This window comes from Dendropsophus ebraccatus, chromosome 8 (assembly GCF_027789765.1).
Source record: "Dendropsophus ebraccatus isolate aDenEbr1 chromosome 8, aDenEbr1.pat, whole genome shotgun sequence".
Lineage (NCBI taxonomy): Eukaryota > Metazoa > Chordata > Amphibia > Anura > Hylidae > Dendropsophus > Dendropsophus ebraccatus.
Genome location: NC_091461.1, coordinates 41160084 through 41185916, shown reverse-complemented (window position 1 = coordinate 41185916; position 25833 = coordinate 41160084). Strand labels below are relative to the sequence as shown.

General features: G+C 41.4%; 1 protein-coding gene across 3 annotated transcripts in view; it reads left to right on the top strand.

The window, feature by feature from the left end:
* TACC2 (transforming acidic coiled-coil containing protein 2) overlaps positions 1-18889 on the top strand; it is a 137208-nt gene extending 118319 nt beyond the window's left edge. For 2 of the 3 annotated variants that reach the window (XM_069980243.1, XM_069980242.1), the window contains exons 12-22: positions 310-419; positions 571-727; positions 3514-3654; positions 3931-4020; positions 9538-9684; positions 10203-10279; positions 12251-12294; positions 16158-16318; positions 16426-16532; positions 18000-18120; positions 18204-18889. In XM_069980243.1, the coding sequence (XP_069836344.1) occupies positions 310-419; positions 571-727; positions 3514-3654; positions 3931-4020; positions 9538-9684; positions 10203-10279; positions 12251-12294; positions 16158-16318; positions 16426-16532; positions 18000-18120; positions 18204-18269 (1221 nt within the window). In that variant the 3' untranslated portion in view covers positions 18270-18889. The remainder of the gene's footprint in view (positions 1-309; positions 420-570; positions 728-3513; positions 3655-3930; positions 4021-9537; positions 9685-10202; positions 10280-12250; positions 12295-16157; positions 16319-16425; positions 16533-17999; positions 18121-18203) is intronic. The other variant, XM_069980244.1, reaches the window with a different exon arrangement.
* Positions 18890-25833: the final 6944 nt, after the last annotated feature.

The following is a 25833-nucleotide window of genomic DNA, read 5'->3' as shown; positions in this document are numbered from 1 at the left end:
TCTAACCTCATGAATGCTTCCATTGTATGAAAAACAAGCTTGAACAACATGTCCTAAAACCACATAAAAACAGGATGTGAGAAAACTCGCTGGTCTACACCGTAAACCTGTCATCTCACTTTATAAATAATATCGTTTGAAGTTCCTATACGCTGTTGACTTTACTATAAGTTGACTCGTATGTAATTAAACATAACAGTCAACCCTACTGAGCTGTTTTGAGGAAGCCTTATATATTGGGTGTGGACAGCAGTCTGGAATTTACAGAGCTTGGTTCAGTCTCACTTTGCCATTATAATATCTCCCTAGATCCGTGATATGCCACAGACGCAGTCCATGTATCTCATGTTTGAGGCACCGCAGGATAGCCAAGGAAAAGCATCAGTCAAGTTTTCCGACACTTGTTCTCCAGGAACAGAGTAAGTATTGCAACAATGCTAAGGGCGGTACAGCAGGTTCTGGAGAACTGACATTTGTCATTTACAAATAATAGACCTAATGTTCTGAAGGACGGGAATCAGTCAGACAGTTGTTCTATTTATTTACATATGGTCTGTGGTTTCTTGTTAGCTGCAACTTTGACGAATTGGACTCTAACCTGTGCTCAGGGCAGCTGCCCAGATCAAGATCTCCACCAATTATGCAAGACAACGCACGCCAACCTATGGATAGGTTGCGGCAGAGAGAAGAGGAGCCAGAGGTGCTTGGGAGTGGCAAAATGGAGCTGGTAAGAACACAGTGCATGATACTAATAATATGTAACAATGAGAGATTACGGAAACTTATTAGTAGATATTAATGGCAAATATAGTAATCTATGTGACTGTTTTATGGGAATGGTGGCCTATGGAAAGAAGACCCCCATTTTATGTTTGCACCATGTGCATAGGCGTCTCGACTATAAGTCATAGAAAGTGTGTGTGTGAGGGGGCTTTTTTTAGTTAGATTTTGGCTTTTTTGTTCTTTTATGTATTCCCTATAGATATTATGGACAGTCTTTACCGTTTGCTTGATCCGGTTGGTGAACTAATGATATTAACTCTTGGCGTTCTAATTTCTTCTTCCTGAACGTCTATCCATTAAGCTGTGCAGAGAGCAGAAAGCCCGGCTCCTTTCATGAACGCTTGACTAGTCTTTGATGTGTACGTGATATTATTCTCTAGGGCTTCTGGTTACTTAGTTAACACAGTAAGGTTAAAGAGTGTGTTCAGTAATTGTTTTTTTGGCTTTGTACTCGGCTTATAAGCAGCTCAAAGAAACCATGTTTCCTCATGAGACCAAAAGAAATAAATGATAATAGTAATTTATAGCTAACAGACTATTGATGACTCAGGGATTATAGACAGAAGGTAGCTATGGGCCTCTTCTCTGTTGTAGCCCTACAAGAAGCAGAAAGATGCTGTAATATATGGCAAATCAGTACTATACCTTTTATTGGACAGGTCAGGAATGAGCACCAATGTAATATATGGCCTTGTTGAGTGGAACTCTGGTATAACTTGTTATGGGGGATTCTAGTTCTGAACCTGGTCCATATGTGTTATTAGAAAAGAAGGTAGATCACAGCTGATGATGAAAAATCTGGGCAGCATAGATGACTCATAGATTTACAATTATCTATGTATTTTTGCTACTAATTTAAAGCAACCAAATGTTATTACAAGCCTTGGCAAAAAAAAAAAATGGCGTCACCAAAGGTAGAGAATATTCATCCAGCTTTTCTTACTTTATAGCAAATTACACAAATCACAATGTTTGTTTAATAGCTGGACAGTATGGTTTACATGAAGCATACGCTAAGTGCCTACAGACCTTACCAAGCTAAGGGCCCTATTCCACCGGACGATTATCGTTCAGATTATCGTTAAATCGTTCAAATCTAAACGATAATCGTTTGGTTGAAATGCAGTTAACGATTAATGACCGAACGAGAAATCGTTGATCGCTTTGTAACACCTGGACCTATTTTTATCGTTGCTCGTTCGCAAAACGTTTGCAAATCGTTCGCATTGAATAAGACATCGTTCGGTCGTTCGCAATAGATACGAACGCAATAGCGAATAAATAGCGAAGAAAAACAATTGCAATTACGATTATCGATTATCAATTATCAATTACGATTAACGATTATCGTTCCATGGAAATGAGTGAACGTTTTCAGGTCTTTTGCAATAGCGGTCGTTTGAGATCGTTAATCGTTAACGATTATGCAAACGATAATCGTCCGGTGGAATAGGGCCCTAACCCCAACACAGAGTGAGACAAAGGATGTTGGTTGTTCCCAGTCTGCTTTGTATAACCTTTGTTGCAAGTAAAAACAAAATGGAAAGGTCATAAAAGGAAAAGATACATTATGGGTAGACCAAGGAAGTCAGTAACAGTCAAGCAGCATGCCTAAAAAATAGAAAAGTCATAGCAAAACAAAGGGGTGGAGACAGGAGTCAATGTTTGTGACAAAACTGGGAAAAATCAGTTGAATAAAGATTTATATATAGAAGTTAAACAAAACCTGCACCTAAACAGAAGAAAGTAAGATCATGGTGGGCTTAAGAGATGCAACCATGGAGTGTGGAGTATCTGATGAGAGTGATACTCAGTTATCATTCACCAATCAGTATTGGCCAAGGAGAAGATGCTTGGACTTGTCTAGTACCATGCCATTAAAGTACATAGAGATGGTGCCTGAAAAAAACAGAAATCACATTTCCCTACAGGTATGGTATGCTGTTGCATGTCACGTAAAGGACCAGGGTTAATGACAATCATTACCTCAACAGTCAATGCACACATAGAGATATTTGGGACATTGTTATGATGTCAGCCCCTTTTGGGCTGGAACCATTGACTACTGTTTGTCATTGGTAAAGTGCAGGCCTCAAAGAATTAAGGTGGCATAAAAGCCTGAGGAGGAGAAACAAAGTTCCAGCTGGGATTTTTTATTCTGCTGATGACTCCATAATGTTTTTCTCTTCTTGATCTGGAAAAACATTAATTACAACGTTAATTACAATCATTTTCTTCCATTTATTTGAGTAATGTTTCATGAAGCCAGAATGTCGAGCTATTAAACACACACTGTTTTGTGTCATCTGTGACTTGTGTATTTGCTATGTTGGATGGCCATTCTCCACCATAAGTCTGGTGACTCCATGTTTTTTTGTTGTTTTTTTTTTTTACCAGGAATTGTTGGTTGGTTCATGTACAAGCTGTTCCTTTAAAATAACCCTGGGAACCTTCTTCTGAATTACTTCATTAGGTCTGCGGACTGTAGGCACAATGCAGAAGATTTTTACTTTTTACTTAGAGAGTGACTGGTGAAAGAAAAATGTCCTTTTCTGGGCCCATAGCAGACCTCAATATGCCTATACAGTCTATACAGTGCCATATGGAGTTTATATCATGGATCATGTAAAAAATAACAAAAGTATTCTCCCCATAGAATCATTTATGGGAGAATATAGTAGACCAATTGCCACTTTTATATCCTTACATTTTGTCATAACTTGATGGCAGGGCTCTCCTGAGGACGACTACGTGGCATCTGAGGCCTTATTATCACGGATTTCCCACCATCCTGCACTCTGCGACCAACTTAGTTACCTGGAACCAGATTTAGCAGAGAAAAATCCACAAGCCTTTGCACAGAAACTACAGGTTTGTCTTATAGAATCTTAATCTATATTACTCTTTGTGGCTGTGGCTACCCTATATCTCTTATGATGCCAAAGCATCATGGAGTATGTAGTACAGACATAGAGACACCTTGTAATGTTTCTTTTGTTTAACCCCTTGTCTTTCTCATCCGCTCTCCTATTCTATTTAATCTCTTATCCCTCGTGTGTCTCTGTCCTTCTCCCCTCTGCCATTGATATCGAACAAAAGATGCTTATTGAATGCATTTCTCTCTGGCTTGTCCTTTTCCTGGAGTAGGAGGAGTTAGAGTTTGCAGCCATGCGAATTGAGGCTTTGACGTTAGCCAGGCAAATTTCCCAGTCCTCCCAGGGTACAGAGGTATCTGGGGTGCGTGTGCAGTGAATCAGACTCTGCATCCATCTGCTAGTGTGTGTCCACTGATCGCCCACACTTTTCTCTCCACCCCACCACGTCTACACACTCCTCCTTGCTATTAACCTTAAAAAGAAGTTTTATTAGAAATTAAAGGGATTTTGTATAAATAAATGTCATCATTGCAACTTCTAATATACTTCCTGATAAATGCAACTTTCTAAAATACCTTTAAATCCTCTGTAAATTTAGGATCTCTGTTGTTGTCAATGAATGAGAACATTATTGTTTAGATCTATAAAGGTTAATTTCTAGAGATGAGCGAACCTGGAGCATGCTCGAGTCCATCCGAACCCAAACTTTCGGCATTTGATTAGCGGTGGCTGCTGAAGTTGGATAAAGCCCTAAGGCTATGTGGAAATCATGGATATAGTCATTGGCTGTATCCATGTTTTCCAGACAACCTTAGAGCTTTATCCAAGTTCAGCAGCCGCCACTAATCAAATGCCGATCGTTCGGGTTCGGATCGACTCGAACCCGAACCCGGTTCGCTCATCTCTATTAATTTCTTCTCAGAGCTAAGGATTTGCCACAATTGTATCTGGGCTATCCTCTGTGAGTTAAATAGGTTGTCTCATAAGAACATAATAGAGGGGAATCCATGTCCCGAGATTCCTCTTCTGTAAACCAAAGTAAAGATTTTTAAAAAGTTGCATGATGTTGTTAGATTTACCCTTTAGAATGGTGACATGGTGATTTTACTGCAATCCGTTAAAGGGGAACTAGATTCGTCTAACCAGCTGATAGCCCCCTATAGAGCCTGGGACAATGAGAAAGAAGGTATGTGTGTACCTTCCTCCTTGGTGCCAGTCCCACTCTGTTAGTTGGGGTAAACTCTGTTCCAGTGCACCGTTAGGAGCTTTGCCGCATCATCAGGCCTACCCCCTCCATTGATTATCATTAGATGGGGCAAGCCAGATGACGTGGTAGTGCTCCTTACGGTGCTCTGGAGCGGTGTTTACCCCAACTAACAGCGCAAGTAATAATAAGACACATACCCTCCTCCTCAGTATCCTGGGCACTATAGGGGGCTATCAGCAGGTTAGATTCTTCTAACCTGCTAATAGTTCCCTTTAACCCTTATTTACTGGGTTTACAAGGTGCAGAGTGATTAAAAATGATTTAACAGCAGTGTAGCTGGGGGGGGGGGGGAACTAAGCACTGAACTGCTGCTGCTTCTGAGGAGCTAAAGAGAGGGGAGATTACACTGCAGCACTGTGGACATACAGCAGTAGATATACAGGTTTTCACCCAAGGCACAGCTAGCAAAAAATTTATGGGTGATACGAGACCAGAGTCAGCCTTGATTTACCTTTCAGGAACAGTGTGGATCTTCAGCATGCAGATTGGCTCACCTTGCCAGTAGCACATGCTAAGCCCCACGTCCATTTTCTATGTCTTGTCTTGGTCTCTCTGTTACTTGAGAGATCGTTGGCCCTTTTACAGTAGCCAGTTATTGGGAATCAGTGTTTCTAAGAAGTCTCATTACCTCCTAATCAGTCCATGTTAAAGATCCTTTACAACAGCCCCCATGGAAAGCAATAAGCTTATTACACATGCTGGGTCCTCCATAAAAAGAGATTTTAGAAATTTGATGATGTTTGCCAAGCAACATTTGGTTCTTGTACAAATAGAGAATGTAAGAAGTAATAGAACTCTCTATATTGTTCTCTATATATCTTCATACCTTTCATTGTTGGCTGGAGTGCCATGGCCATACCTACTGTACACATGTCCCATGTAAAATACTGCAGTGCCAAAATGTATTATTTATAAATAATATAAAATAGCATAAGAATCAGAGGAAAGAAGAGAAAAGCCCTTCTTCTCCATGCTAGGCTCTTATCCTCTATTTGGACAATTATGGTATGAATAGGAAATGTGGAGTACATGGTGGGCCGTGTAAAGGAGACCGTACTAAGACACACAGAGTCCCTGGAGTTCTACACTTTGGAGACATAGGCACGCCATGTATTGGCATGTGTGCGTAATATGCACCTTTATTACTGAGGTAACCTTACCTTATGCCTTTGGTACCAAACAAGAGATCCGTCCTCTGGCAACCAAACCATGCCTGGTAGAAACAATATGGAGTGTGCCTGTGCACCACTGCCTGAGCCATGCTTGTTAGTTATGCTCTGTGCATGAATATTGCAGTTTGGTGCATGTGAATTTTTATTTTGTATGCTTTAGCTAGACTAACTAACAATCAGCTGTATGTGCCCTTGGAGATATAACAGTGACCTTCCTTTCCCTTCCCCACCACTGTAATTGAAAACCTCTACGTGCCTTACTAGGTGAGGGATGCTCCTTATGGTCAACCTCTATATGCCTTACTGGACAAGGGGCCCCCTTCTGGATAACCTCTATATGCCTTACTGGATAAGGAGCCCCCTTCTGGATGACCTCTATATGCCTTACTGGATAAGGGGCCCCCTTCTGGATGACCTCTATATGCCTTACTGGATGAGGGACCCCCTTCTTGATGACCTCTATATGCCTTACTGGATGAGGGACCCCCTTCTGGATGACCTCTATGTGCCTTACTAATTTAAACACCTCCTTGCTCCACCTCCCATCCCTATCCATGCTTTAATTGACAAACATGGGAAAGTGTAGCGCTGTTTCTAAATCCTGCTCCTCTGCTAGATATTGAAATGAAGCGTTATAGCCATCAGCACTTTAGGGGCTTGGGAACATCTTTCTGACTCTTAACACCAGAGAATAAAAGCATTTTTCTTTGTTATGGAAGCACAGACAGATATATGATAGATATCATGTGTCTCTCTGACCTAACAGCTGTCAGCAAAGTCAGCAGTTTGTAACGTTAAAGGGGTTATCCAGCGAAAATCTTTTTCTTTCAAATTAACTAGTGTCAGAAAGCTATATAGATTTGTAATTGACTTCTATTTAAAAAAAAAAAAAACTCGTCTTCCCATACTTATTAGCTGCTGTATGTCCTGCAGGAAATGTTGTTTTCTTTTCAGTCTGACACAGTGCTCTCTGCTGATATTTCTGTATGAGACAGGAACTGTCTCGGACAGAGATGGCAGCAGAGAGCACCGTGTCAGACTGAAAAGAATACACCACTTCCTGCAGGACATACAGCATCGGATAAGTGTGGGAAGATTTGAGATTTTCAAATAAAAGTAAATTACAAATCTGTATAACTTTCTGATACCAGTTGATACGAAAGAAATGGATTTTTCCTGGAATAGCCCTTTAATTGCAGCTGGTAGATACAATACAGACACAAACTCAATACTGTCCATTCATATATTTGCCCCAAGGTTTTATGGTCTGTCCTGGTTCTGCAGTCCACTCATTCCCTAAGTTCCTGTGATCTATCTCCTCTGCACCTATAATAATATGCATCTATGTCACTTTTGATCTATTACATGATTGTATTTGAGTTGACTGCAGCTGTCTGGCTCTGGTGGTTAAAGTGAACTTTACTGTCAGCTAATATCCTCAGGTCCCTTTCAGTGACAGCTTTACCCAGTTGTAACATTAGCTTTCTCGACACAAGTGCGTAACATTACATGTATCCATAATTTGCTTCATTTCACTTTGCTGTGTGAGCCCCAGAGCATAGTGTCATCTGCAACTAGTGAGATTCTACATCAAGGTCCTTGATAAACATTAAAAAGAACAGCGTCCAGTACTGATCCTTATGATGCCCTAGTTATAGAACACCATAGGTTACTAGACCCACAAAAACATGTAGACACATGGGGGAGGACTTATTAAAGGAGAAGTCCTGTAAAAAATTTTATTGAGGTACTGTATTGTCCCCCAAAAGTTATACAAATCACTCATATACACTTATTACAGGAAATGCTTATAAAGTGCTTTTTTCCCTGCACTTACTACTGCATCAAGGCTTCACTTCCTGGATAACATAGTGATGTCACGACCCGACTCCCAGAGCTGTGGCTGCTGGAGAGGATGATGGCAGAAGGATGCTCAGGTTCCCTCCAGTGCCCTGTGTCCCTCAGTGTCCCCCTGCCATCATCCTCTCCAGCAGCCACAGCCCGCACAGCTCTGGGAGTCGGGTCGTGACATCACCATTTTACCCAGGAAGTGAAGCCTTGATGCAGTAGTAAGTGCGGGGAAAAAAGCACTTTGGGGCAGATTTATTATTCAGCTTCAGCAGTGTTCTCCAAACCTGAAGGCTCAGCATTTGACTCACAGCGTCTAGAGAAGTTAGATGCTGCCATAGGGCTGCCAGGAAAACATGGATACAGCCTATAGCAGCGTCCAAATTCTCCAGATGCCAGGAGTCAAATGCTGAGCATTCGGGTTTGAGGAACCAGGGGCATTAACTACCACTGTAGCAGCCATAGCAGCCCAGTACCACCACCACCCAGGACCATATGCTATATACCCAGTGGTTCGATTATATACTTTTATGAATTAGACACTATACGTGATATTGCACTTGGTTGCACTTTAGACTGCACTTGCAGCTTTATACATATAGGTTTATTCTATTTTTTCATATTTATTAATTGTTTGGACTATTACTATTTATTATTTACCTTTTGCACTTTTTTGCCTCTGTGGGTCGATTGATATACCATCAATGGTTTAGTATATAGTAGTTATATTATTTATCCATTTGCTCTGCCCCGTATACCATCTGATGTATGTATTGTATGGTTTTCTGCTCCCTTTTTAATATGTGTTTTTAAACAACAAAAATTTCTTTGTATGTAATAAATAAAGTATTTTCTGATATATGTAGAATACTGTCCAGCATTGTTGATTTGTAGGTAGTGTGCATCGTGTAGATGCGTATGGACATAGAACTATTGGTAGTTCAATTTTTTCGGTTAACTAAAACTACAATTCCCATCATGCCTGGACAGCTAAAGCTAAAGCCGTATCCCCATCCCATTCCTAGAGCAATTTTCTCCCAACCTGTAACCCACCAGCTGCTGCAAAGCTACAACTCCCATGATGTCCTGGTAGCTGAAGGCTGTTGTAGTCCTTCTATCTGTAACATTAGTGTCAAACCTATTGTTCCTGTTGTAAAACGACAACTCCCAGCATAGCCAATACTGGGAGTTGCAATCTTACATTTGCTTTGAAAGTTTTATTAGTGGTTTTCTATTTCACCTTTAAAACCCCATGTTATTTAGAGTCAGGGAAGGAATAAGTAGGTACTGTACGCTACTGTTTGTGCTGTGTAGGAGCTGTAGCTGGTTGTTCATTAACTAGCCAGTGGGGGTAGTGTGACCTCTTGCAGAATTACTCATATCTACCGGAGAGAATACTAGTTTGTCCCTTACTCTAGGCTAGTCTGCAGGAATTTCCTGTAATAATGAAGGGAAATAGGTTTTTCTGCTGTGCCTGTGCTGCTATCTAACCAGTTTGTCATCTTTTTGCATTTTCTTGCACGTATTGACAGTGTGTACAAAGATAAAGCATTACACGTGGATTGTAACTACCTCTTCTTCCCATCTACAGCCTGAAGCACTGGAGTCAGCTGAGATTGGCCTTTCTCATAAATCGCTATACACCCGCTCACTGGCTATGGAGACAGCTGGAGGTGGCCTCTTACACGCCTATAAACAACCTGAAATTGAGGCGGCACTTCAGCTTGCAAGGGAAGAGGTAAATGGCTCTATACTTGTCATCAAATGTCTCTTACACTGCCATTCTCTATGACAACTCGCCCTTCACTTACCTTTCGTCTATATTATCGCTATTGAAGTTTAAGTTGTAACTGTTGCATTTGACCACTAGGTGTCACAACTGCAGCACTTTACATCTTCTGTCAAACAAATTTAAAGGGGACCTCCCAATCTACTGATGATTTTGTAATATACAAATATATAATGAGGATATATATATATATATATATATATACATATATATTGCAATTTTAATAAACAATGTTTGATATTTTGATCAATTTGCCTCACATCAGTAGGCTATAGTAACAGCGTCATGACAGCACAAGTTATAAATTCCCCTCGTGTATACTTTTACAGGGCTATGTATTATATGTATTATTCCTTTGTGTAACCTATACATAGGCACACATATCTGACGCTTTTTCCCAGGCTTATTCTATACACTAATCTGTCACGTTCAGACTCTTTTATTTATGTGTTCTTTTCATCAATCAGATTGCTGCAAAAGAACAGGAGACCATGGAGTGGAAGAAGAAGTATGAAGAGAGTCGCTGTGAAGTAGTGGAGATGAGGTAAATGGTTAGAAAATACGAGCATTAGATTGTGGTTCCTTGGGCCCTTAGGAGTAAACTATATTGAGGACGGATAAGAATCAATCACAGCACAGGTTTCATTTAAGTACAGCATGCTAAGATATGAGAGCTGGGCTGTGATTGGTTGCTATGGGCAATACCCGACAGTCTTGGTTTTAGACACATTGATACATCTGGGCATCTAGGTTTCTTTCTGTAGGACATAAAAAGTTGGTGTCTTCCTGCCATCTAGCTCTACTATGTGGGTTCTCTGATATCTGACGCTAATATCCATACCTGCTATTCCAGCTTCCTGTCACTAGATGGAGGGGGGGGGCATCTCATTTTGTTATGGGGCCCGATGACTTCTCGTTACATCCCTGAAGACAAGCTTTAAAGGGGTTGTCCAGCGCTACAAAAATATGGCCACTTTCCCCCTCTCTTGTCTCCAGATTGGGTGAGGTTTGGAACTCAGTTCCACTGAAGTAAATGGAGCTTAATTGCAAACCACATCTAAACTGGAGACAAGAGTGGGGGAAAAGTGGCCATGTTTTTGTAGCGCTGGATAACCCCTTTAATAAGAAACCAATGAGAGGTTGGCCCCAAAGTCATCTCCAAATAGTATTTTCGTCTGCTGGTCCTTGGAGGGGGTCTGCTGTATTACGGACCCGTTATTGTGTCTGGCCGATCAGATCATCCCTACTGCACAATATTTTTGGATCTAAATGACATATTGGTGGTTGCTGCAGCCACAATATAATCTTCACACCTTTAAAATGATCATAGATTATTATAAAATTACAACTTTATAAGCCTATTTTGGATCCCTGAGCATGGTTACATGGTGACATAGGATATTATTGTATAGTAACTTCCAATGCTAGCAAGAGCATTTAATTAGATGTACAAACAACGCACGCAGTGTGGCCGCCATGTAGTGGAGAGCTGTAGCCCCATTCATTTATAAGCATGTGGCCAGTGGTAATGAATCTATGCCATAACCCATACAGCGCTCAGGTAGACAACTTGTACCATACGTTCTAGGTTTTAGCATTAATGGGTCTGTGAGCCTGAGCTGACTTGAGCAGAGCAGCCGATCTTCTTGGTGAATTCTGTAATCCTTCTTTTTATACCTCAGACGGCCTCACAAATCCTAAGCCCTAAACCCGTCTCCATATGGCTGTGGGATCAGCACGACATCTATTCACCTGCACCACAGACACCTCTTTTGATGATAAAACAGAGAAAATAGTCCATAGCTTTTTTATGCAATTTATACAGATCTTATTTTCTGCATTCATAAAAGATAGAATTTATTAAATGAAGCATGAATTGTTAGTATATGTTAGTTTTGAAGGAGGTGACTTTATGTTGTCAAGGGGTATCTTATCTAATATTGGTATGGCACATCAATAGGATGAAGGAGCAGCTTCACCGGCCATTTTTCAGTGGGTCGAACCTGCCTGTTAGAAATGATATAACACTCTAAGGCTATGTTCACACACAGTATTTCCGTCAGTCTTTTGGTCAATTTTTTTCCAACCAAAGCCAGGATTTGATTGAAACTGTGCAGTTATTTCCATTATAATTTTGCCCTGTCAGTCCCACTTCTGGTTTTGGTTGGAAAAATACTGACAGAAATACTACTTATGAACATAGAATAAAGATGCATCATTACTTATTTTAGTACAAACCCCTTTAACATATAAAACACATGTGACTGAAACGGTTTTATTGTGCATTGGTTGAAACCTTATGTAGGGTACATCCACACAAGGACGGTATTTATCCAGCCGTCCCTTTCAGCTCAATGGGTCTGGCAGAAATCCATGTACTTGCCAATACAACCCCATTTAGATAAATAGAGGTCATTTTCATTCACAGAAGTTCCTGAAACCAATCTGTCCTGTCTGACTTTAGTGATTTATAATATGAGCGGCTCTTTGACAATTTTGTATTTTCTTTTTACAGGAAAATTGTTGCTGAGTATGAGCAGACAATTGCACAGATGATCGGTATGTATCCTATGTGTATATATGATAAAAGAAAAGTAATTGCTCCTTTTCAGGGTGTGTTCAGACATTCAGGTTTTTACTTGCAATTATTGGATACAAAGCTGAGAACAATCATAAATGGGGGACATGTATAAAGGAGAGACTGAGATTTCTTTTCTTTTTAGATCTGTCCCTGGCTATATAGGTAATAATGGTAATAAAAAGTCAAAAGGTATGAACACACCCTGAAGCTGCAGATTACATCTAATTCAGCAGGTGTTATTACAGCACAGCTCCATGCACATCAATGGAACTAAGCTGCAATACCATGCACTAAGGACAAGAGTAGTGTAGTTTCTGGAAGAAAGCGGATATGTTTTTGTGATCCTGTATAACCCCTTTAACCCCTAGATGACCCTGGATATAAATGTACGTCCTGGAAGTCTGTCACAAGACGACCCTGGACGTACATTTACGTCCTGGGTCTCTAAGGTGCTATGAAGTGCGCTAAGGAGCAGAGCGCGCTTCATTGCAGTTGGGGGCCGGCTGCAGTGAGCAGCCGGGCCCTCACCGTTAATGACAGGCTGCAGGTATCACATCGCCTTTACTTTATAGTGCATTACGTAGACGCAGGAACCTCTTAAAAGTTACCATATTGCATTCTTTTTTCCAATTTCACCAATTTATATTTTCATAAATAATATTTTGGGGTAACGTCATACATGTTATGGTAAAATGAAAGGCACCATTACATAATACACGTATTCCTGGGAAAAAAAACAAGCTTTTACATGGCTCTGTAGATAAAAAAATGAAAGTGCTAGAGCTCCTAGAAGGGAAGGAGAAAAAAATTAAACCGCAAAAATGAAAATTGGCGTGGTCCCCTGGGTCATTTTGGGCTTGGTCCTCAAAGCGTTATAGTGACTCTGTACCAACAATATGCCCCCCCAAACCACATGTACCTTCACATAGCTGCTTTTACTCCAAGATCTGTACTGGGGGCAGGTGATGCAGTTATTGTCCTAAAAAACAACTTTTAAACTTGGAGCCCTGTGTCAAAATGGGCGTGGCCTAGGATTGCGATGCCCCTCCGTCCCTCCTCATCATTAGGAATGCCCCAGGCAGGATTTTTCCTATTCTTCACCTGTCTAAACACTGCTCAGGTGCCTTAACGGTCCAGCTCATGTGCAGTGTTCACACAAGTGATGAATAGGAGAAATTGTTCTAGGGGCACTCCTGATGATGAAGAGGGTGGGGAGGAGGGACGGAGGATGAGTGGTTTTCTAAACCAGATGACACCTTAAAATGTTATTATACCATACATAGATTTCATAAGCTGTATGCAGCATAACCAATAGGGATAGTACCTAAGTATGATTTGCCCATGTTAACAATGGACTTTAGTCCAGTGCTGGTGGTGGTTTGAGTCTTATTGATTTCATCATAGGGTGATGCAGGGTTTCAGGATTCCATATGCCTCTTTACAACAGGACTCCCTATTATGAAGCACTTTATTTTATTGCTGGCTTCTTATAGTATGTGGAATATCAGCAGTGAGTGCTGATATTATCTATATATCTTTAGGGTACAAACACACACAGCGTATACGCAGCAGATACGCAGCAGATTTGATGGTCCAGATTTGATACTGTGTTCAGTTATTTAGATCTAATCTGCTGCGTATTTGCTGCGTATCGCAGCAGTAAATACGCAGCATATATGCCGTGTGTGTGTTTGTACCCTTAATAATATATTTGCGGTCTAGATGGATCTAGTGGTCTTTTCTGCAGACAATCTTTTATGTTTCTATGAGCTGCATTGCCTCCTGAGACACCAGGGCAAACATTCAGCTTCATCCTGTAAAATCCTTTGTTACACCCTACATTCTGTTTCGTCATTTGCGATATTCAGTTCTGCCCACTTCTAACCCCATCCCTCCACATTTCACCTTACTCCCATCTCTGGCGCTGAATCCCCTCTAAGTGATCTAATTTGCATTATTTTATTTTTTACCTCCTGCTTTCTGCTTTTATTTTCTTTGCTTGCAAACATAAGGCAGTCCAGGTAAGCAATGAATGTGCCCTGTATGTCCCGTATTTGTCAATCAGTGCCATTGACCCTGCATTATAATCCTGCAAAATAACAAAGCCAGAATACACTTTGACCACACACGTACAGCAGTGTCACTGTCACTTACAAAAAATACTTTTGACATGCCATAAAGACGTGTGAAAGGTTTTTATCAGTTGGGGACTGAATGTTTGAACCATCACTGATAGCTAGAATGAGCTGGTGGAGCTGCTCGGCTAAGCTCTTCTCTCACCGTCTTTGGGCTTCATGCATAATATGGACTCTGTAGCCTTACTATAGAGTTTGTCATTCCAGTGATTGGTGAGGTTGGAACACCAAAACCCCAACTGATCAAAACTTCTATGTCTCTATAGGTCAATAACTTTTTAAATTGACAGTAACACTTTAAACGGGTTTATAATGTTATGGCATATTACTAGAATATGCTATAATGTCAATACTGATGGCAATGCCATCTGTGGGACCTTATCCAAGCATTGCTGCTTCTCCTTTAGGGTGGGTTCACACTACGGAATCCGCGCAGAGAAGTTCCGGCGCACTCCGTTGCTTGTTCCCGCTTACGGCGACGAGCAACGGAATCTGCCAGAACTTGTCCACGTGGATTTCGTAGTGTGAACCCTCCCTAATTCTTAAAATCAGTTCAGTTCCACCTGTTTTTTGCCAACATACTATGGCAGAAAACCCTTTTAAGGTGAATGTATCTCACTCTAGTTCTCATGTTTATGTTTTGAATCCTGATTAAGGTCTGGAGTGGCATCACAATCTGTCCTTCTACTATGTCCAGCATGGTGGAGTATTGATCAGGCCTTAAACTCATTCAGTGCAGGCACAAGCCTTTATAAGATGCGGTCAGGAGATGTTCACATTATGGATAGAGTCTCTTCCTTTTGGAGGAGACCCGGATTTGGCTAATATCCTGGTAATGTTTTAATGTTTTTAAAAGTGTTGTCTTACAAGGTAGCTACCTATAGGTGGCACTAGAGAGACACTTTTCTTCCTTGTTCATGAGATCTAGTTTCCATACATTTTTCCCATGCAGCATTACCTGTAAGATTTCATGTACAGCCATATAGCTGAATCTTCTCAATGAGAAATGATGAAGATACTATAGTATTAGTAAAAACTACAACTAAATGCAAATGGATGCAAACTGGCATTATACGTACATGCTGCCGTAACATCTCTGCTGTCCCTTAATTTTATGCGCTGCCTTCCTTGTGCTCATTTTATCAAGCAAAACCTTAAATATCCTATATGTTTCTCAGGATTGTGTATCCACAGTAGAGGTGAGCGAACCGGGTTTGGGTTCGAGTCGATCCGAACCCGAACGTTTGGTATTTGATTAGCTGGGGCTGCTGAACTTGGATAAAGCTCTAAGGTTGTCTGGAAAACATGGATACAGCCAATGACTATATCCATGATTTCCACATAGCCTTAGGGCTTTGTTCAACTTCAGCAGCCACAGCTAATCAAATGCCGAATGTTCGGGTTCGGATCGACTCGAGCATGCTCCAGGTTCGCTCATCTCTAATCCACAGTACTCCATCCATCCCGACGTAGTAGAGAAAGGCAGTATATATCTAGAAGGGTATTGCCCTAGCAAACAATGACCTGATTTGGGGTGAAATGACTGCACAGGTTCCGATAGCCAATAATTTCCAGTATTAGTTGTATAGATAGGGTTTTTGTGTACTTTTTTTTTTTTTGCATATTTTGCCACCAGTGAATAAGAAGGAATGTGAAGGTAATATGAATAGAAGACACTAACAATCATACTTTCTTTACTGGGACAGAGGATGAGCAGAGGGAGAAGTCGGTCTCCAATCACACAGTGCAGCAGCTAATCATAGAGAAGGAACAAGCTCTCGCAGACCTCAATTCGGTTGAGAAGTCCTTGGCTGATCTCTTCCGAAGATATGAGAAAATGAAGGATGTGCTGGAAGGTTTCCGAAAGGTGAGCAATCTTTAATAAGCCGCTCGGTCTTATAGATCAGGGCCTCGGGATTTTCTGCAGCTTTACCATAGGATATGGTGAGGTATAAATAACTTGTCCTTCTACAGAATGAGGAAGTGCTAAAGAAATGTGCTCAAGAATATCTGGCACGAGTCAAAAAAGAAGAACAGCGGTACCATGCCCTGAAAATCCACGCAGAGGAGAAGCTGGACAGGTAATAGATGATGTCACTCTGTACCCTCAATACTAAATCAGTCCACCCTTAAATATATTTTCTTTTCTTTTTTGCATATTCAAACGAAAATTTTATTTTTAAAATTAAAACATGGAATGGGGATGAGTACAGAAAAAAAGAAAAGAGAGAGGGAGAAGAAGGGCACATGTAAAGTAAATGGTAGAACTACCAGCTTGGTAGCAATCATGAGTAACATGTAGTACCGATTACATATGAAATCGAGAGCAGAATGCAGATAAACAGTACATACACGATATATATGGACATTTAAAGGGGTTATCCAGTGCTACGAAAACATGTCCATTTTCTTTGAGAGACAACACGACTCTTGTCTCCAGTTCAGGTGCGGTTTGCAATTAAAGGGGTTATCCAGCGCTACAAAAACATGGCCACTTTTCACCCTCTCTTGTCTCCAGATTGGGTGGGGTTTAAAACTCAGTTCCATTTAAGTAAATGGAGCTAAATTGCAAACCACACCTGAAATTTTTTTTTTTTGCAAAAACGTAGTGTGAACCCAGCCTAAGGGCTACTCAGCCCAGGGACCTGGACCTATTCAAGGGTCTTGACGCATTCTAGCCACAGCGTTCACACCTTGTAGTGGAGATCCGTATTGTCATGTGAATCTACCGCCAAATCTTACATAAAGATTTTCTTTGAGCCGATATGGAAACACAGTTAGATTTTTATAGGCGGGGGATGATGGACTGAGCCGCCTGAAGTAGAAATCTCAGCAGACCCTTAGACAAACCTTCAGTAGATAGAAATGGGGAGAAGCGATGAGCTAAGTTATCCTTCTCTCTCAAGTATTGTGCCTTATATTGCTGGAGAATCAGGGCTCAGCACATCACCGTATGTTCTCCTGGACACCCTGATCATAAGTTTTGACATCTCTATTACTCCTTAAAGTGAATGTACCATCAGGCCCTGGCTGAAGCACTGGAGGCAGGCCGACCCACCCCCAGTGGGAGGACCCCCCGCCCCTCTATGACGCAGCTCCATTAGAATCAATTGAGCCACATCATAGAGGGGCAGGGGTTTCCTCCCACTGGGGGTGGGTCGGCCTGCCTCCAGTGCTTCAGCCAGGGCCTGATGGTACATTCACTTTAATGTTAACAAAGGCTTCAAGCTAATAGTTTTTTTTTCTGAACTCTTTATCATGTGTTGTATCAGTGGAAAGTATTGTCTCAATCACTTGGAGCAACCACCTTGCACCACCACCATAAATAGTGCAGCATTTACAAGCTACTCTTTCTGGTTCCCCCATAGAAATACATGCATCATTGTGTAGAGGGGGGTAGTCACTACCAGCAGTTCCTGATTCCTCATAAGAACAAAGCATTTACCATTTATTAGCAATACATTTCTTCTTGTAATTGGATGTAAGTTTAGTTTTTTAATCAGAGGCGACATAAAGTGTCCTATAAAGTATATGGTGTCATGTTACAGGGCTAATTCGGAGATTGCCCAGGTACGAAGCAAGTCTCAGCAGGAACAAGCAGCTTACCAAGCCAGTCTGAGGAAGGAACAGCTCAGAGTAGATGCCTTGGAGAGGACTTTGGAACAAAAGGTTTGTGCAAGCAGCATCTCCCCCCTCCCCCCCTTTTATTGACTCGTCTGCTTGTTTCTTATGTACTTTCTATTGCTTTGCAGAATAAAGAAATAGAAGAACTCACCAAGATCTGCGATGAACTGATAGCTAAAATGGGAAAGAGCTAACCTGCCTCTTTTCCTATGGGATGCTTAGTTTCCTTGCAGAGTGCAAGTGGGATGACGTGGAAAAGGGAGATTCGTTCTTTTAGTTTGTATCTGAAATGTGGAGAAGAGGCATCTGCGGCACAGGGGGGCACAGGCAGCGTATGACGCACGTTTCCCTCTCGCATGTCCTTCCTGTATCAGGGAGGCAGAAAACTGGCTCTGAATCTTCTTCTTGCGTATTGTCAAGTTTTATATGGCTTTCTTCTGAATCAAAAACAAGAGCTGTGAGCTCATAATATGGTCCTGCCGGGCAAGACTACATCATGTTTCATACAAAATTTTTGGGGCACCCTCTTTGCTGGACTTTATTTAAAATGGTTGTAAGAAAATGGCAAGCAAACACTCGTGAGGCTCATAATCGCATGAACAGTGTGCTGTAAATAAATCTGTATTATGCAAACACTGGAGATCCAATCTGATCCTTCTTACACTGCTACAATGTCTTTGTGGTTCTATTTTGGCTTTATATCACAGGAGAATGGTTTGTCTATTTATCAGTGACACTGATGGCGACAGCTTCAGTGTTTGCTAAAGGTGCATACATTGTGTGCCACTGGCGATTAAATGGTTTACCCAGACTATATATGATACCAGTTGCCTTTCTTATTACTCACTCACTGTCTAAACATGCATTAGTACTATGGGATGAAACACCCACAAATACCCAGTTATGTACAAGCTGTAAGGAAACCAATATTACAAGAAAGCAGTGCCAACAACTGAATGACCACATCGTTTAACTGAGGTTCCGTAGGCCCACCAGAGAAAAAGATCCTGACAGTCCACACTTCATCCATACAGAACATATCCAAGTCTATTTAGGTGCATCTTTATCTTTATACTTGTCATTTGCAGAAAAAAATGAAATGGCGGCACTCACCCGATCTTCTCTTCACTCTTTATTGTGGTCAAATATACATAAAAGTCCACTTGGACGCTGAACAGGTGAGGGAGGCCATACAATGGTGCACAAAGCTTTGTGCACCACTGTTTGTCCTCCCTCACCCGTTCAGCGTTTGAGTGGACTTTTTTGTATATTTGACCACAATAAAGAGTGAAGAGAAGATCGGGTGAGTGCCGCCATTTCATTTTTCTTCTGCAAGTGATATCTACAAACTGTGATCTTTATGCTGAGCACCACCTGTATTCTCAGTTGATTACTCCAGCTTCCCACAATGTTAGTGTGAGCGTACCCCTGCCTCAGTGTGTAATTTGAGTAGTGACGGTCCCTGTGCGTTTTTCTACTTGGTGGATCTTTATACTTGTCATTTAAGGACATCTATCATCAGATTCATGCTGCCCGAACCACAGGCAGCATGAGACACTGACAAGCTCCTTTTGTATAGGAAGAAATTACAAAGCCAGAGTCCTCAGGGTGGTCCTCAGCGGCTTCTTTATCTCCCTCTGGCCTTGATTGATAGATTTCTCCTTGTATCCAAATAGAGAAAGATCTATAAGTTAAGGCCTGTAGAGTGGTAAGAAGCTGCCAGATACTGCCCCTATAGACTTGGAACCTGATTCCCTGACAGCTCTTTTATTCCTCTGAAACGCTGCAACATTTAAGTGAATCTTACATCATTGTACAGAGAAAGTCTGTCAAAGTTTCATGCTGCCTGTAGTCCAGGCAGCATTAAACTGATGGCAGGTTCACTTTTAGCTTTATGAGTGACATGTAACACTTAAATGGTCACTAACCTGTAAACAAGTGGCAATATACTGTAGGAATCGTAATTAGAGATGAGCGAACCGGCCGAGGTTCGGGTTTGTATGAACCTGAACTCTCGGCTTCTGAATCCCGCTGTCTGCCCGCTCCGTGGAGAGGGTGGATACAGCCTATGGCTATGGCTGTATCCCAGTTTTCTAGGCGGTCCTCAGGCTGTATCCACCCTCTCCATGGAGCGGGCAGACAGTGGGAATCAGAAGCTGAGAGTTCAGGTTCATACGAACCCGAACCTCGGCCGGTTCGCTCATCTCTAATCGTTATCGTTCCTGTCTCCTAAACTACTCATTCAGTAATGGTGCGTTTACACAGAGAGATTTATGTGAAAGATCTTTGAAGCCAAAGCCAGGAACAGAGAACAAGTCATAAAGGAAAGACTAGGACCTCTTTTCAAATCCATTCCTGAATTTGGCTTCAAAAATCTGTCAGATAAATCTCTCTGTGTAAACGCACCATAAGAAAAACTCAGTCTCAACATGGATTAGTTCAAGTTATATGTTGCCAATAAAAATTTATAGAGAGGACTGATCTGCAGGTGTGTTATAGATATATAGAGGAAAAAAATCCCATTTTCTGTAAAGTTGTGCATGAGAGACGTTAGAGCAGCTAGTTTCCACGTAGAAGTTTTGAGTAACCATTTAGGGGGACATTTCTCAAAATGCGCCAAGGTCATTGGGTGGATGTTGGTGTTTTGTAGTTATGTGTGTAATGAGCATAAGGCTGGGTTCACACTGCGTTTTTGCAGTCCATTTGATGTATCCGTTTTTTAAATTATTGTTTTTAACATACACAAAATCATGGTCAACCATGTTTTGGTGTACGCTATAAGGCTATGTTCACACTACGTATATTTGAGGCTGTATAGCAACCAAAACCAGGAGTGGATTGAAAACACAGAAAGTCTCTGTTCACATAATGTTGTAATTGAGTGGATGGCCGTCATTTAATGGCAAATATGTGCTGTTATTTTAAAACAACGGCTGTTGTATTGAAATAATGGAAGTTATTTACTATTATATGGCGGTCATCCACTCAATTACAACATTATGTGAACAGAGCCTTTCTGTGTTTTCAATCCACTCCTGGTTTTGGTTGCTATGAGGACCTGACATGAGGACCAAATACAGCCTCAAATATACATAGTGTGAACCCAGCCTAAAAAAGAAAAAAAAATGCATCAGTTTTGATCCTTTTTTTTTCCCAATGGAAAAACATATTCAAATTTCATCCAATTGCATCCAATTTTTTTCATAAAATGTATACAGTAAACGGACTGCAAAAATGCAGTGTGAACCCAGCCGAAATCTTTTCTAATTTCTAAAAAAAAAAAAAAAAATCCTGCAACTGCCCTACAACTGTACTATGTGATCCAGGCTTAAAGGAGTTAATTATCTCCAGAATTCAAGAGGTCAGAATGAACCTGGGATTGGAGGCTTAGGATGGTAAGATGGGAGTCTGTAGGAGAGATAATGTGGATGAGAGGAGCTTTTAAATGGAATGACTTGTTTTTGCCAGTGTGTGCGTCCCCCTGCATCAAGAGATTTATACCAGACGATAATCCTGGAAGAGCAGGGGCCTTCTTCACTAGTCTGTAGGAAGGGCAGGGACGGGACGGTTACCATGTGGCTGGTGCACACCCTTCTGCTCCTCTCTGTTCTCAGGATACAGGAAGGTAAGTGGGGCTTTGAAATTGTGCTGTGAACATCTTTAACAGGAAGTTCTATCGTTCAAGTTACTTATATATGATACATTCTTCGTTTTCCATCTACACAAATCTTATTGTTTAGATGTAAGACATTTTTCTTCAGAAAGAAGTCATTTGTGCTTTGCCATCCCGACAGCCCATAGTATAGTCCCATAGCATGATGCCACATGTACCCTATAGAATTTTTTTATTATAATCCTATAAGAATATAGTTATGCTACTAGGAGACTCCATTATGTTAGAGATTGCTAGTAGTTATTGTGCAGGAATCTGTTTATACTCGGAATAGGAAATAACACACCCTCCATAGAACTACCCAGCTAGGTGCTTGTTTTGATAGAGAATAGTAGATGGAAAGTGTATGGAAGTCCCTTTACCTTAACAAGTGGTGATGGTTTAGGCTCTGACATCTATGACACTGTACTGTGTAGCTGATATGTTTTTATGGTTAAGGACTATAGGCCCATTGGATTATCTATGGATTGCATACAAACTGGGCAAACCTTAGGGGCACAACCAGAGCAGTTCCTCCCAGAAGTCATTGGAGGATGGGGCCACCACTGTTCACAAAATGTAGAATAATCTCCTGATGGTCAAACTTAACCAATATGTTATCTGACCTGCTGATCGTGATGCTGCTACCCATGAGATTCACACTGCAGCGTTACCCATCTCTCACACATTCACCATATTTAATCTAAAGACACTTGCTTTTATATTTATTCGCCTTGGTGCAGTAGGACATTTTCCACTGGAATGTGAACAGCTTCCAATGTTCTTTGAAAGATTCCAAAAGTTTGTGGTTTTGCCTCACAGCTGGAAGCGAAATGCACCTCTATGTGTGAAAGAAATGGCATTCAATATAATACAATAGAATAAAACCACAGGCAATTACAATTAGATGTACAGTAGAGAAGAGATGAGGGCTCCCAAGCAAGTATATGGATCTCTTGTACTAAAGAGCTGATCACAGAGCACCCTCGGATGTCTCTACATTGTGCTATGAGATCCATGGTAGGTAGCTGCTAGCTGCTAGTAGTGTAGCACTGGTTCCCTTAGGTCCATGTACAGCTGGACAGGTTGAATATATAATATATCTGCTCTGTGGTAAGCAGGTGGTGTCATTAAAAAATAGTCCAGGTTATTCCAAAAATACAGTGAGGATGACCGCCAAAAATCACATTAAAAAGTGGTCTTCTAGAGAAGTTAGTCTTCTGAAAGGCCACAATTTATAAAGTATGGTGGAACCAAAGATCTGTCAATGGAAATCTGGTCTTGATAAGATCTCAAAGTCGTGAAGTTTTACAGTATAGCAGAAAGTGATAAAGCCCATCAGCAAGGTATTCTGTTTGGTTTTTAATAACACATGGCCTGGTGTTAGACATCATGAGTCTTGTAGAACTTCTGATGGGTTTGATCCTGAATGCAGTTCTCTTGTGTAATGTGTGAAGGGGCAGTACAGCTTGTTGGAGTGCCATAGCTCCTTCAGTACGCTGTCTGGCTCACTGACGTCACTACCAGTGTGTTCTGCAGTTTTATTCACTTAACTGCTACTGGTTCTTCAATCTGTTGATCTGAATGGCTTAAAGGGGTCGGATCTCTATAATAATAGGAAAGACTTTGATATAGGCCATCAAGAAGAAACAATGAACGGCAGCAAATCTTGTCTACATAGCACCTACCTGACCTGCTGATACTTCATAGAGAATGACTCTGATGTGATTGTTACTTATAATCTAGTGACTGCAAAATATCAGCAGTGTGAACCAACAAAGATGTGTTTGACAAAGCCTGAACCCTACATACACTACAATGTGTAAGGGGTGTCTGTAACATAAAAAAATCTGTCCATGTAAGCTATAAAATGCAAAATAACTATCTTTTCAATATACACATCTTACTTTATGTAATCGCTCCATGGCAAAAGATCCAGTAAAGTATTTTATTTTGATTCAACTTGTCCTAGGTGTTGGAGTCCAAGGGGCGGTTCTAATCGGTGATTGACAGTACTGCTTATATGATTGCAACTACACTAACAGCTGTCAATCACTGGGTAGAATTGCCAGGGAGTGTGATGAATAAATCACTAGTTACACCTGATATTTTCCCATTAAACTATATATAAATAGGCTCAGCTCCTCCTGATCCCTAACATGCTACAGGTTCAATGTTATCCAAATCATAGATGACTATAATATGCTATACAGTCCATACTCAGACCCATGCTTCCCACATGTTGTAGATTCAACCAAATAGTGTCTGGTTTTAGGCGCAATACCCCTGTTCTTGATGTCTTGTTACCTGTCTGTCTTGACAGATGTGAACAAATAGTACTGAGAAAACTCATTTAGAAGACCACCCAAAAGCGCATTGAAAAGGTCTTTTATGGCTGTGAACTTATCAAACAATTAGCCATTATGCATAATGTCTGGTGGACTGAAAATCTGGCACACAAAATCTTGTCTGTACAAGGGAATGGTCTTCTCCAAGAGGTGGTCTGACAGACTACTCCAGTAGTTTAACCAGCAACTGCTAATAAAGGGGTGGGCTTCTCAAAGAGTTTATCTATTGAAGAGGTTTCACTGTATGTGGGCACTATTGGGCAACATTTATCAAGACTGGCACACTCGGACGCCAGTATTAAATACAGCCCTGCCCCTTTTCCCCGGCTGGATTTACTAAGAGGCATGCGCCTCTTAGTAAAGCCGCCTGGCCCTGCGCCTGGCACAGGCATTGAGGGACATATCTACACCTTCTCTTAAAAAAACAATTGCCTCGGCACTACCGCCATTTATGCTGGTTAAACCAATATCCACGTGCACACTGGTCTCACAGAGTATGCTACAGGTGGGGCTTTACTTGCAATAAAGTTCAGTAAAAGCAATTTCAGCAGGAAGAAGACGTGGCACTCATGTCTGCTTCCTGCTGAAATAACATATCTACACCTGCCCATGAGATCTGGTGCAGGAGGAGGCCACTCCTCCTCTTCTCCTTGCTGCCCCCCCTGCCCGCCTTTCAGGCGAGTGGGGGATGTGGCTGGCTTAAGCCAGGAAGAACGTAAGAATCTGTGCCTTCTCCCTGGTGTACGCCAGGGGTGCATGCTTGATAAATCTCCCCCTATATATGCACAATCTTGGTAAAAGATGCACTCTAGATAATGGTCAGTTCAATGTGGAAATATGTTGTTACTACATGACATAGTATGGCATACAAAACATTGGGGGACATTTATCCAGACTGGTGTACTCATGCGACAGTCTTAGATAAAGCCCCACCCCCTTTTCATGGCCAGATTTACTAAGAGGTGCAGACATCTTACCAAAGGCAGCTGGCCCTGCACCCAGTATAGGCATTGTGCAATAGTCTACTCCTGCTCCAGACCAGGTGTAGAGATTTTTGTCTGGTTTATGCTTATATACTAGGGATGGTCCGAACCTGCCGAGGTTCGGGTTCATATGAACCCGAACGCTCAGCAGCAGATTCCCGCTGTCTGGCCGCTCCGTGGAGCGGGCGGATACAGCAGGAGTAACACCTGGAAAACTGGGATACAGCCTATGGCTATGGCTGTATCCCAGTTTTCCAGGCGGTCCTCCCGCTGGATCCGCCGGCTCCACGGAGCGGACAGACGGCAGGGGATCATTACCGAGGGTTCGGGTTCGTACGAACCCATCCCTATTTTTTACTTTTCAGGCATAAACCTTGATAAACCAAGCAGGTGGGGTTATGGCAGGCGTACACCAGGGAGAAGGCCACAATCTGCACCTTCTCCTTGTCATACACCAACGCTGTAAGGTTAGTCTGACATATCCTTATTCATTGTGGAAAATGTTACTGAACCTACTTGCACTGGTGTTTTGTGTTCTCTTTGCATGTTCTATTCGTCCTATACAAATGTCATACGCCTAGGGCGTATCCTTAACAAATCTCACCCATAGTGTCCTCTGAACATAATTTAACACCATGAGGGGCACTATATAGAAGATATATATATATGTCAAACACCAGGTTTATGGTTTTATATAGGCATTATTTAGTTTCACTATTGGCCACCATCTAGGAAAATTATATTACTTAGGGCCCTACCTGAACACTCTCTGTAT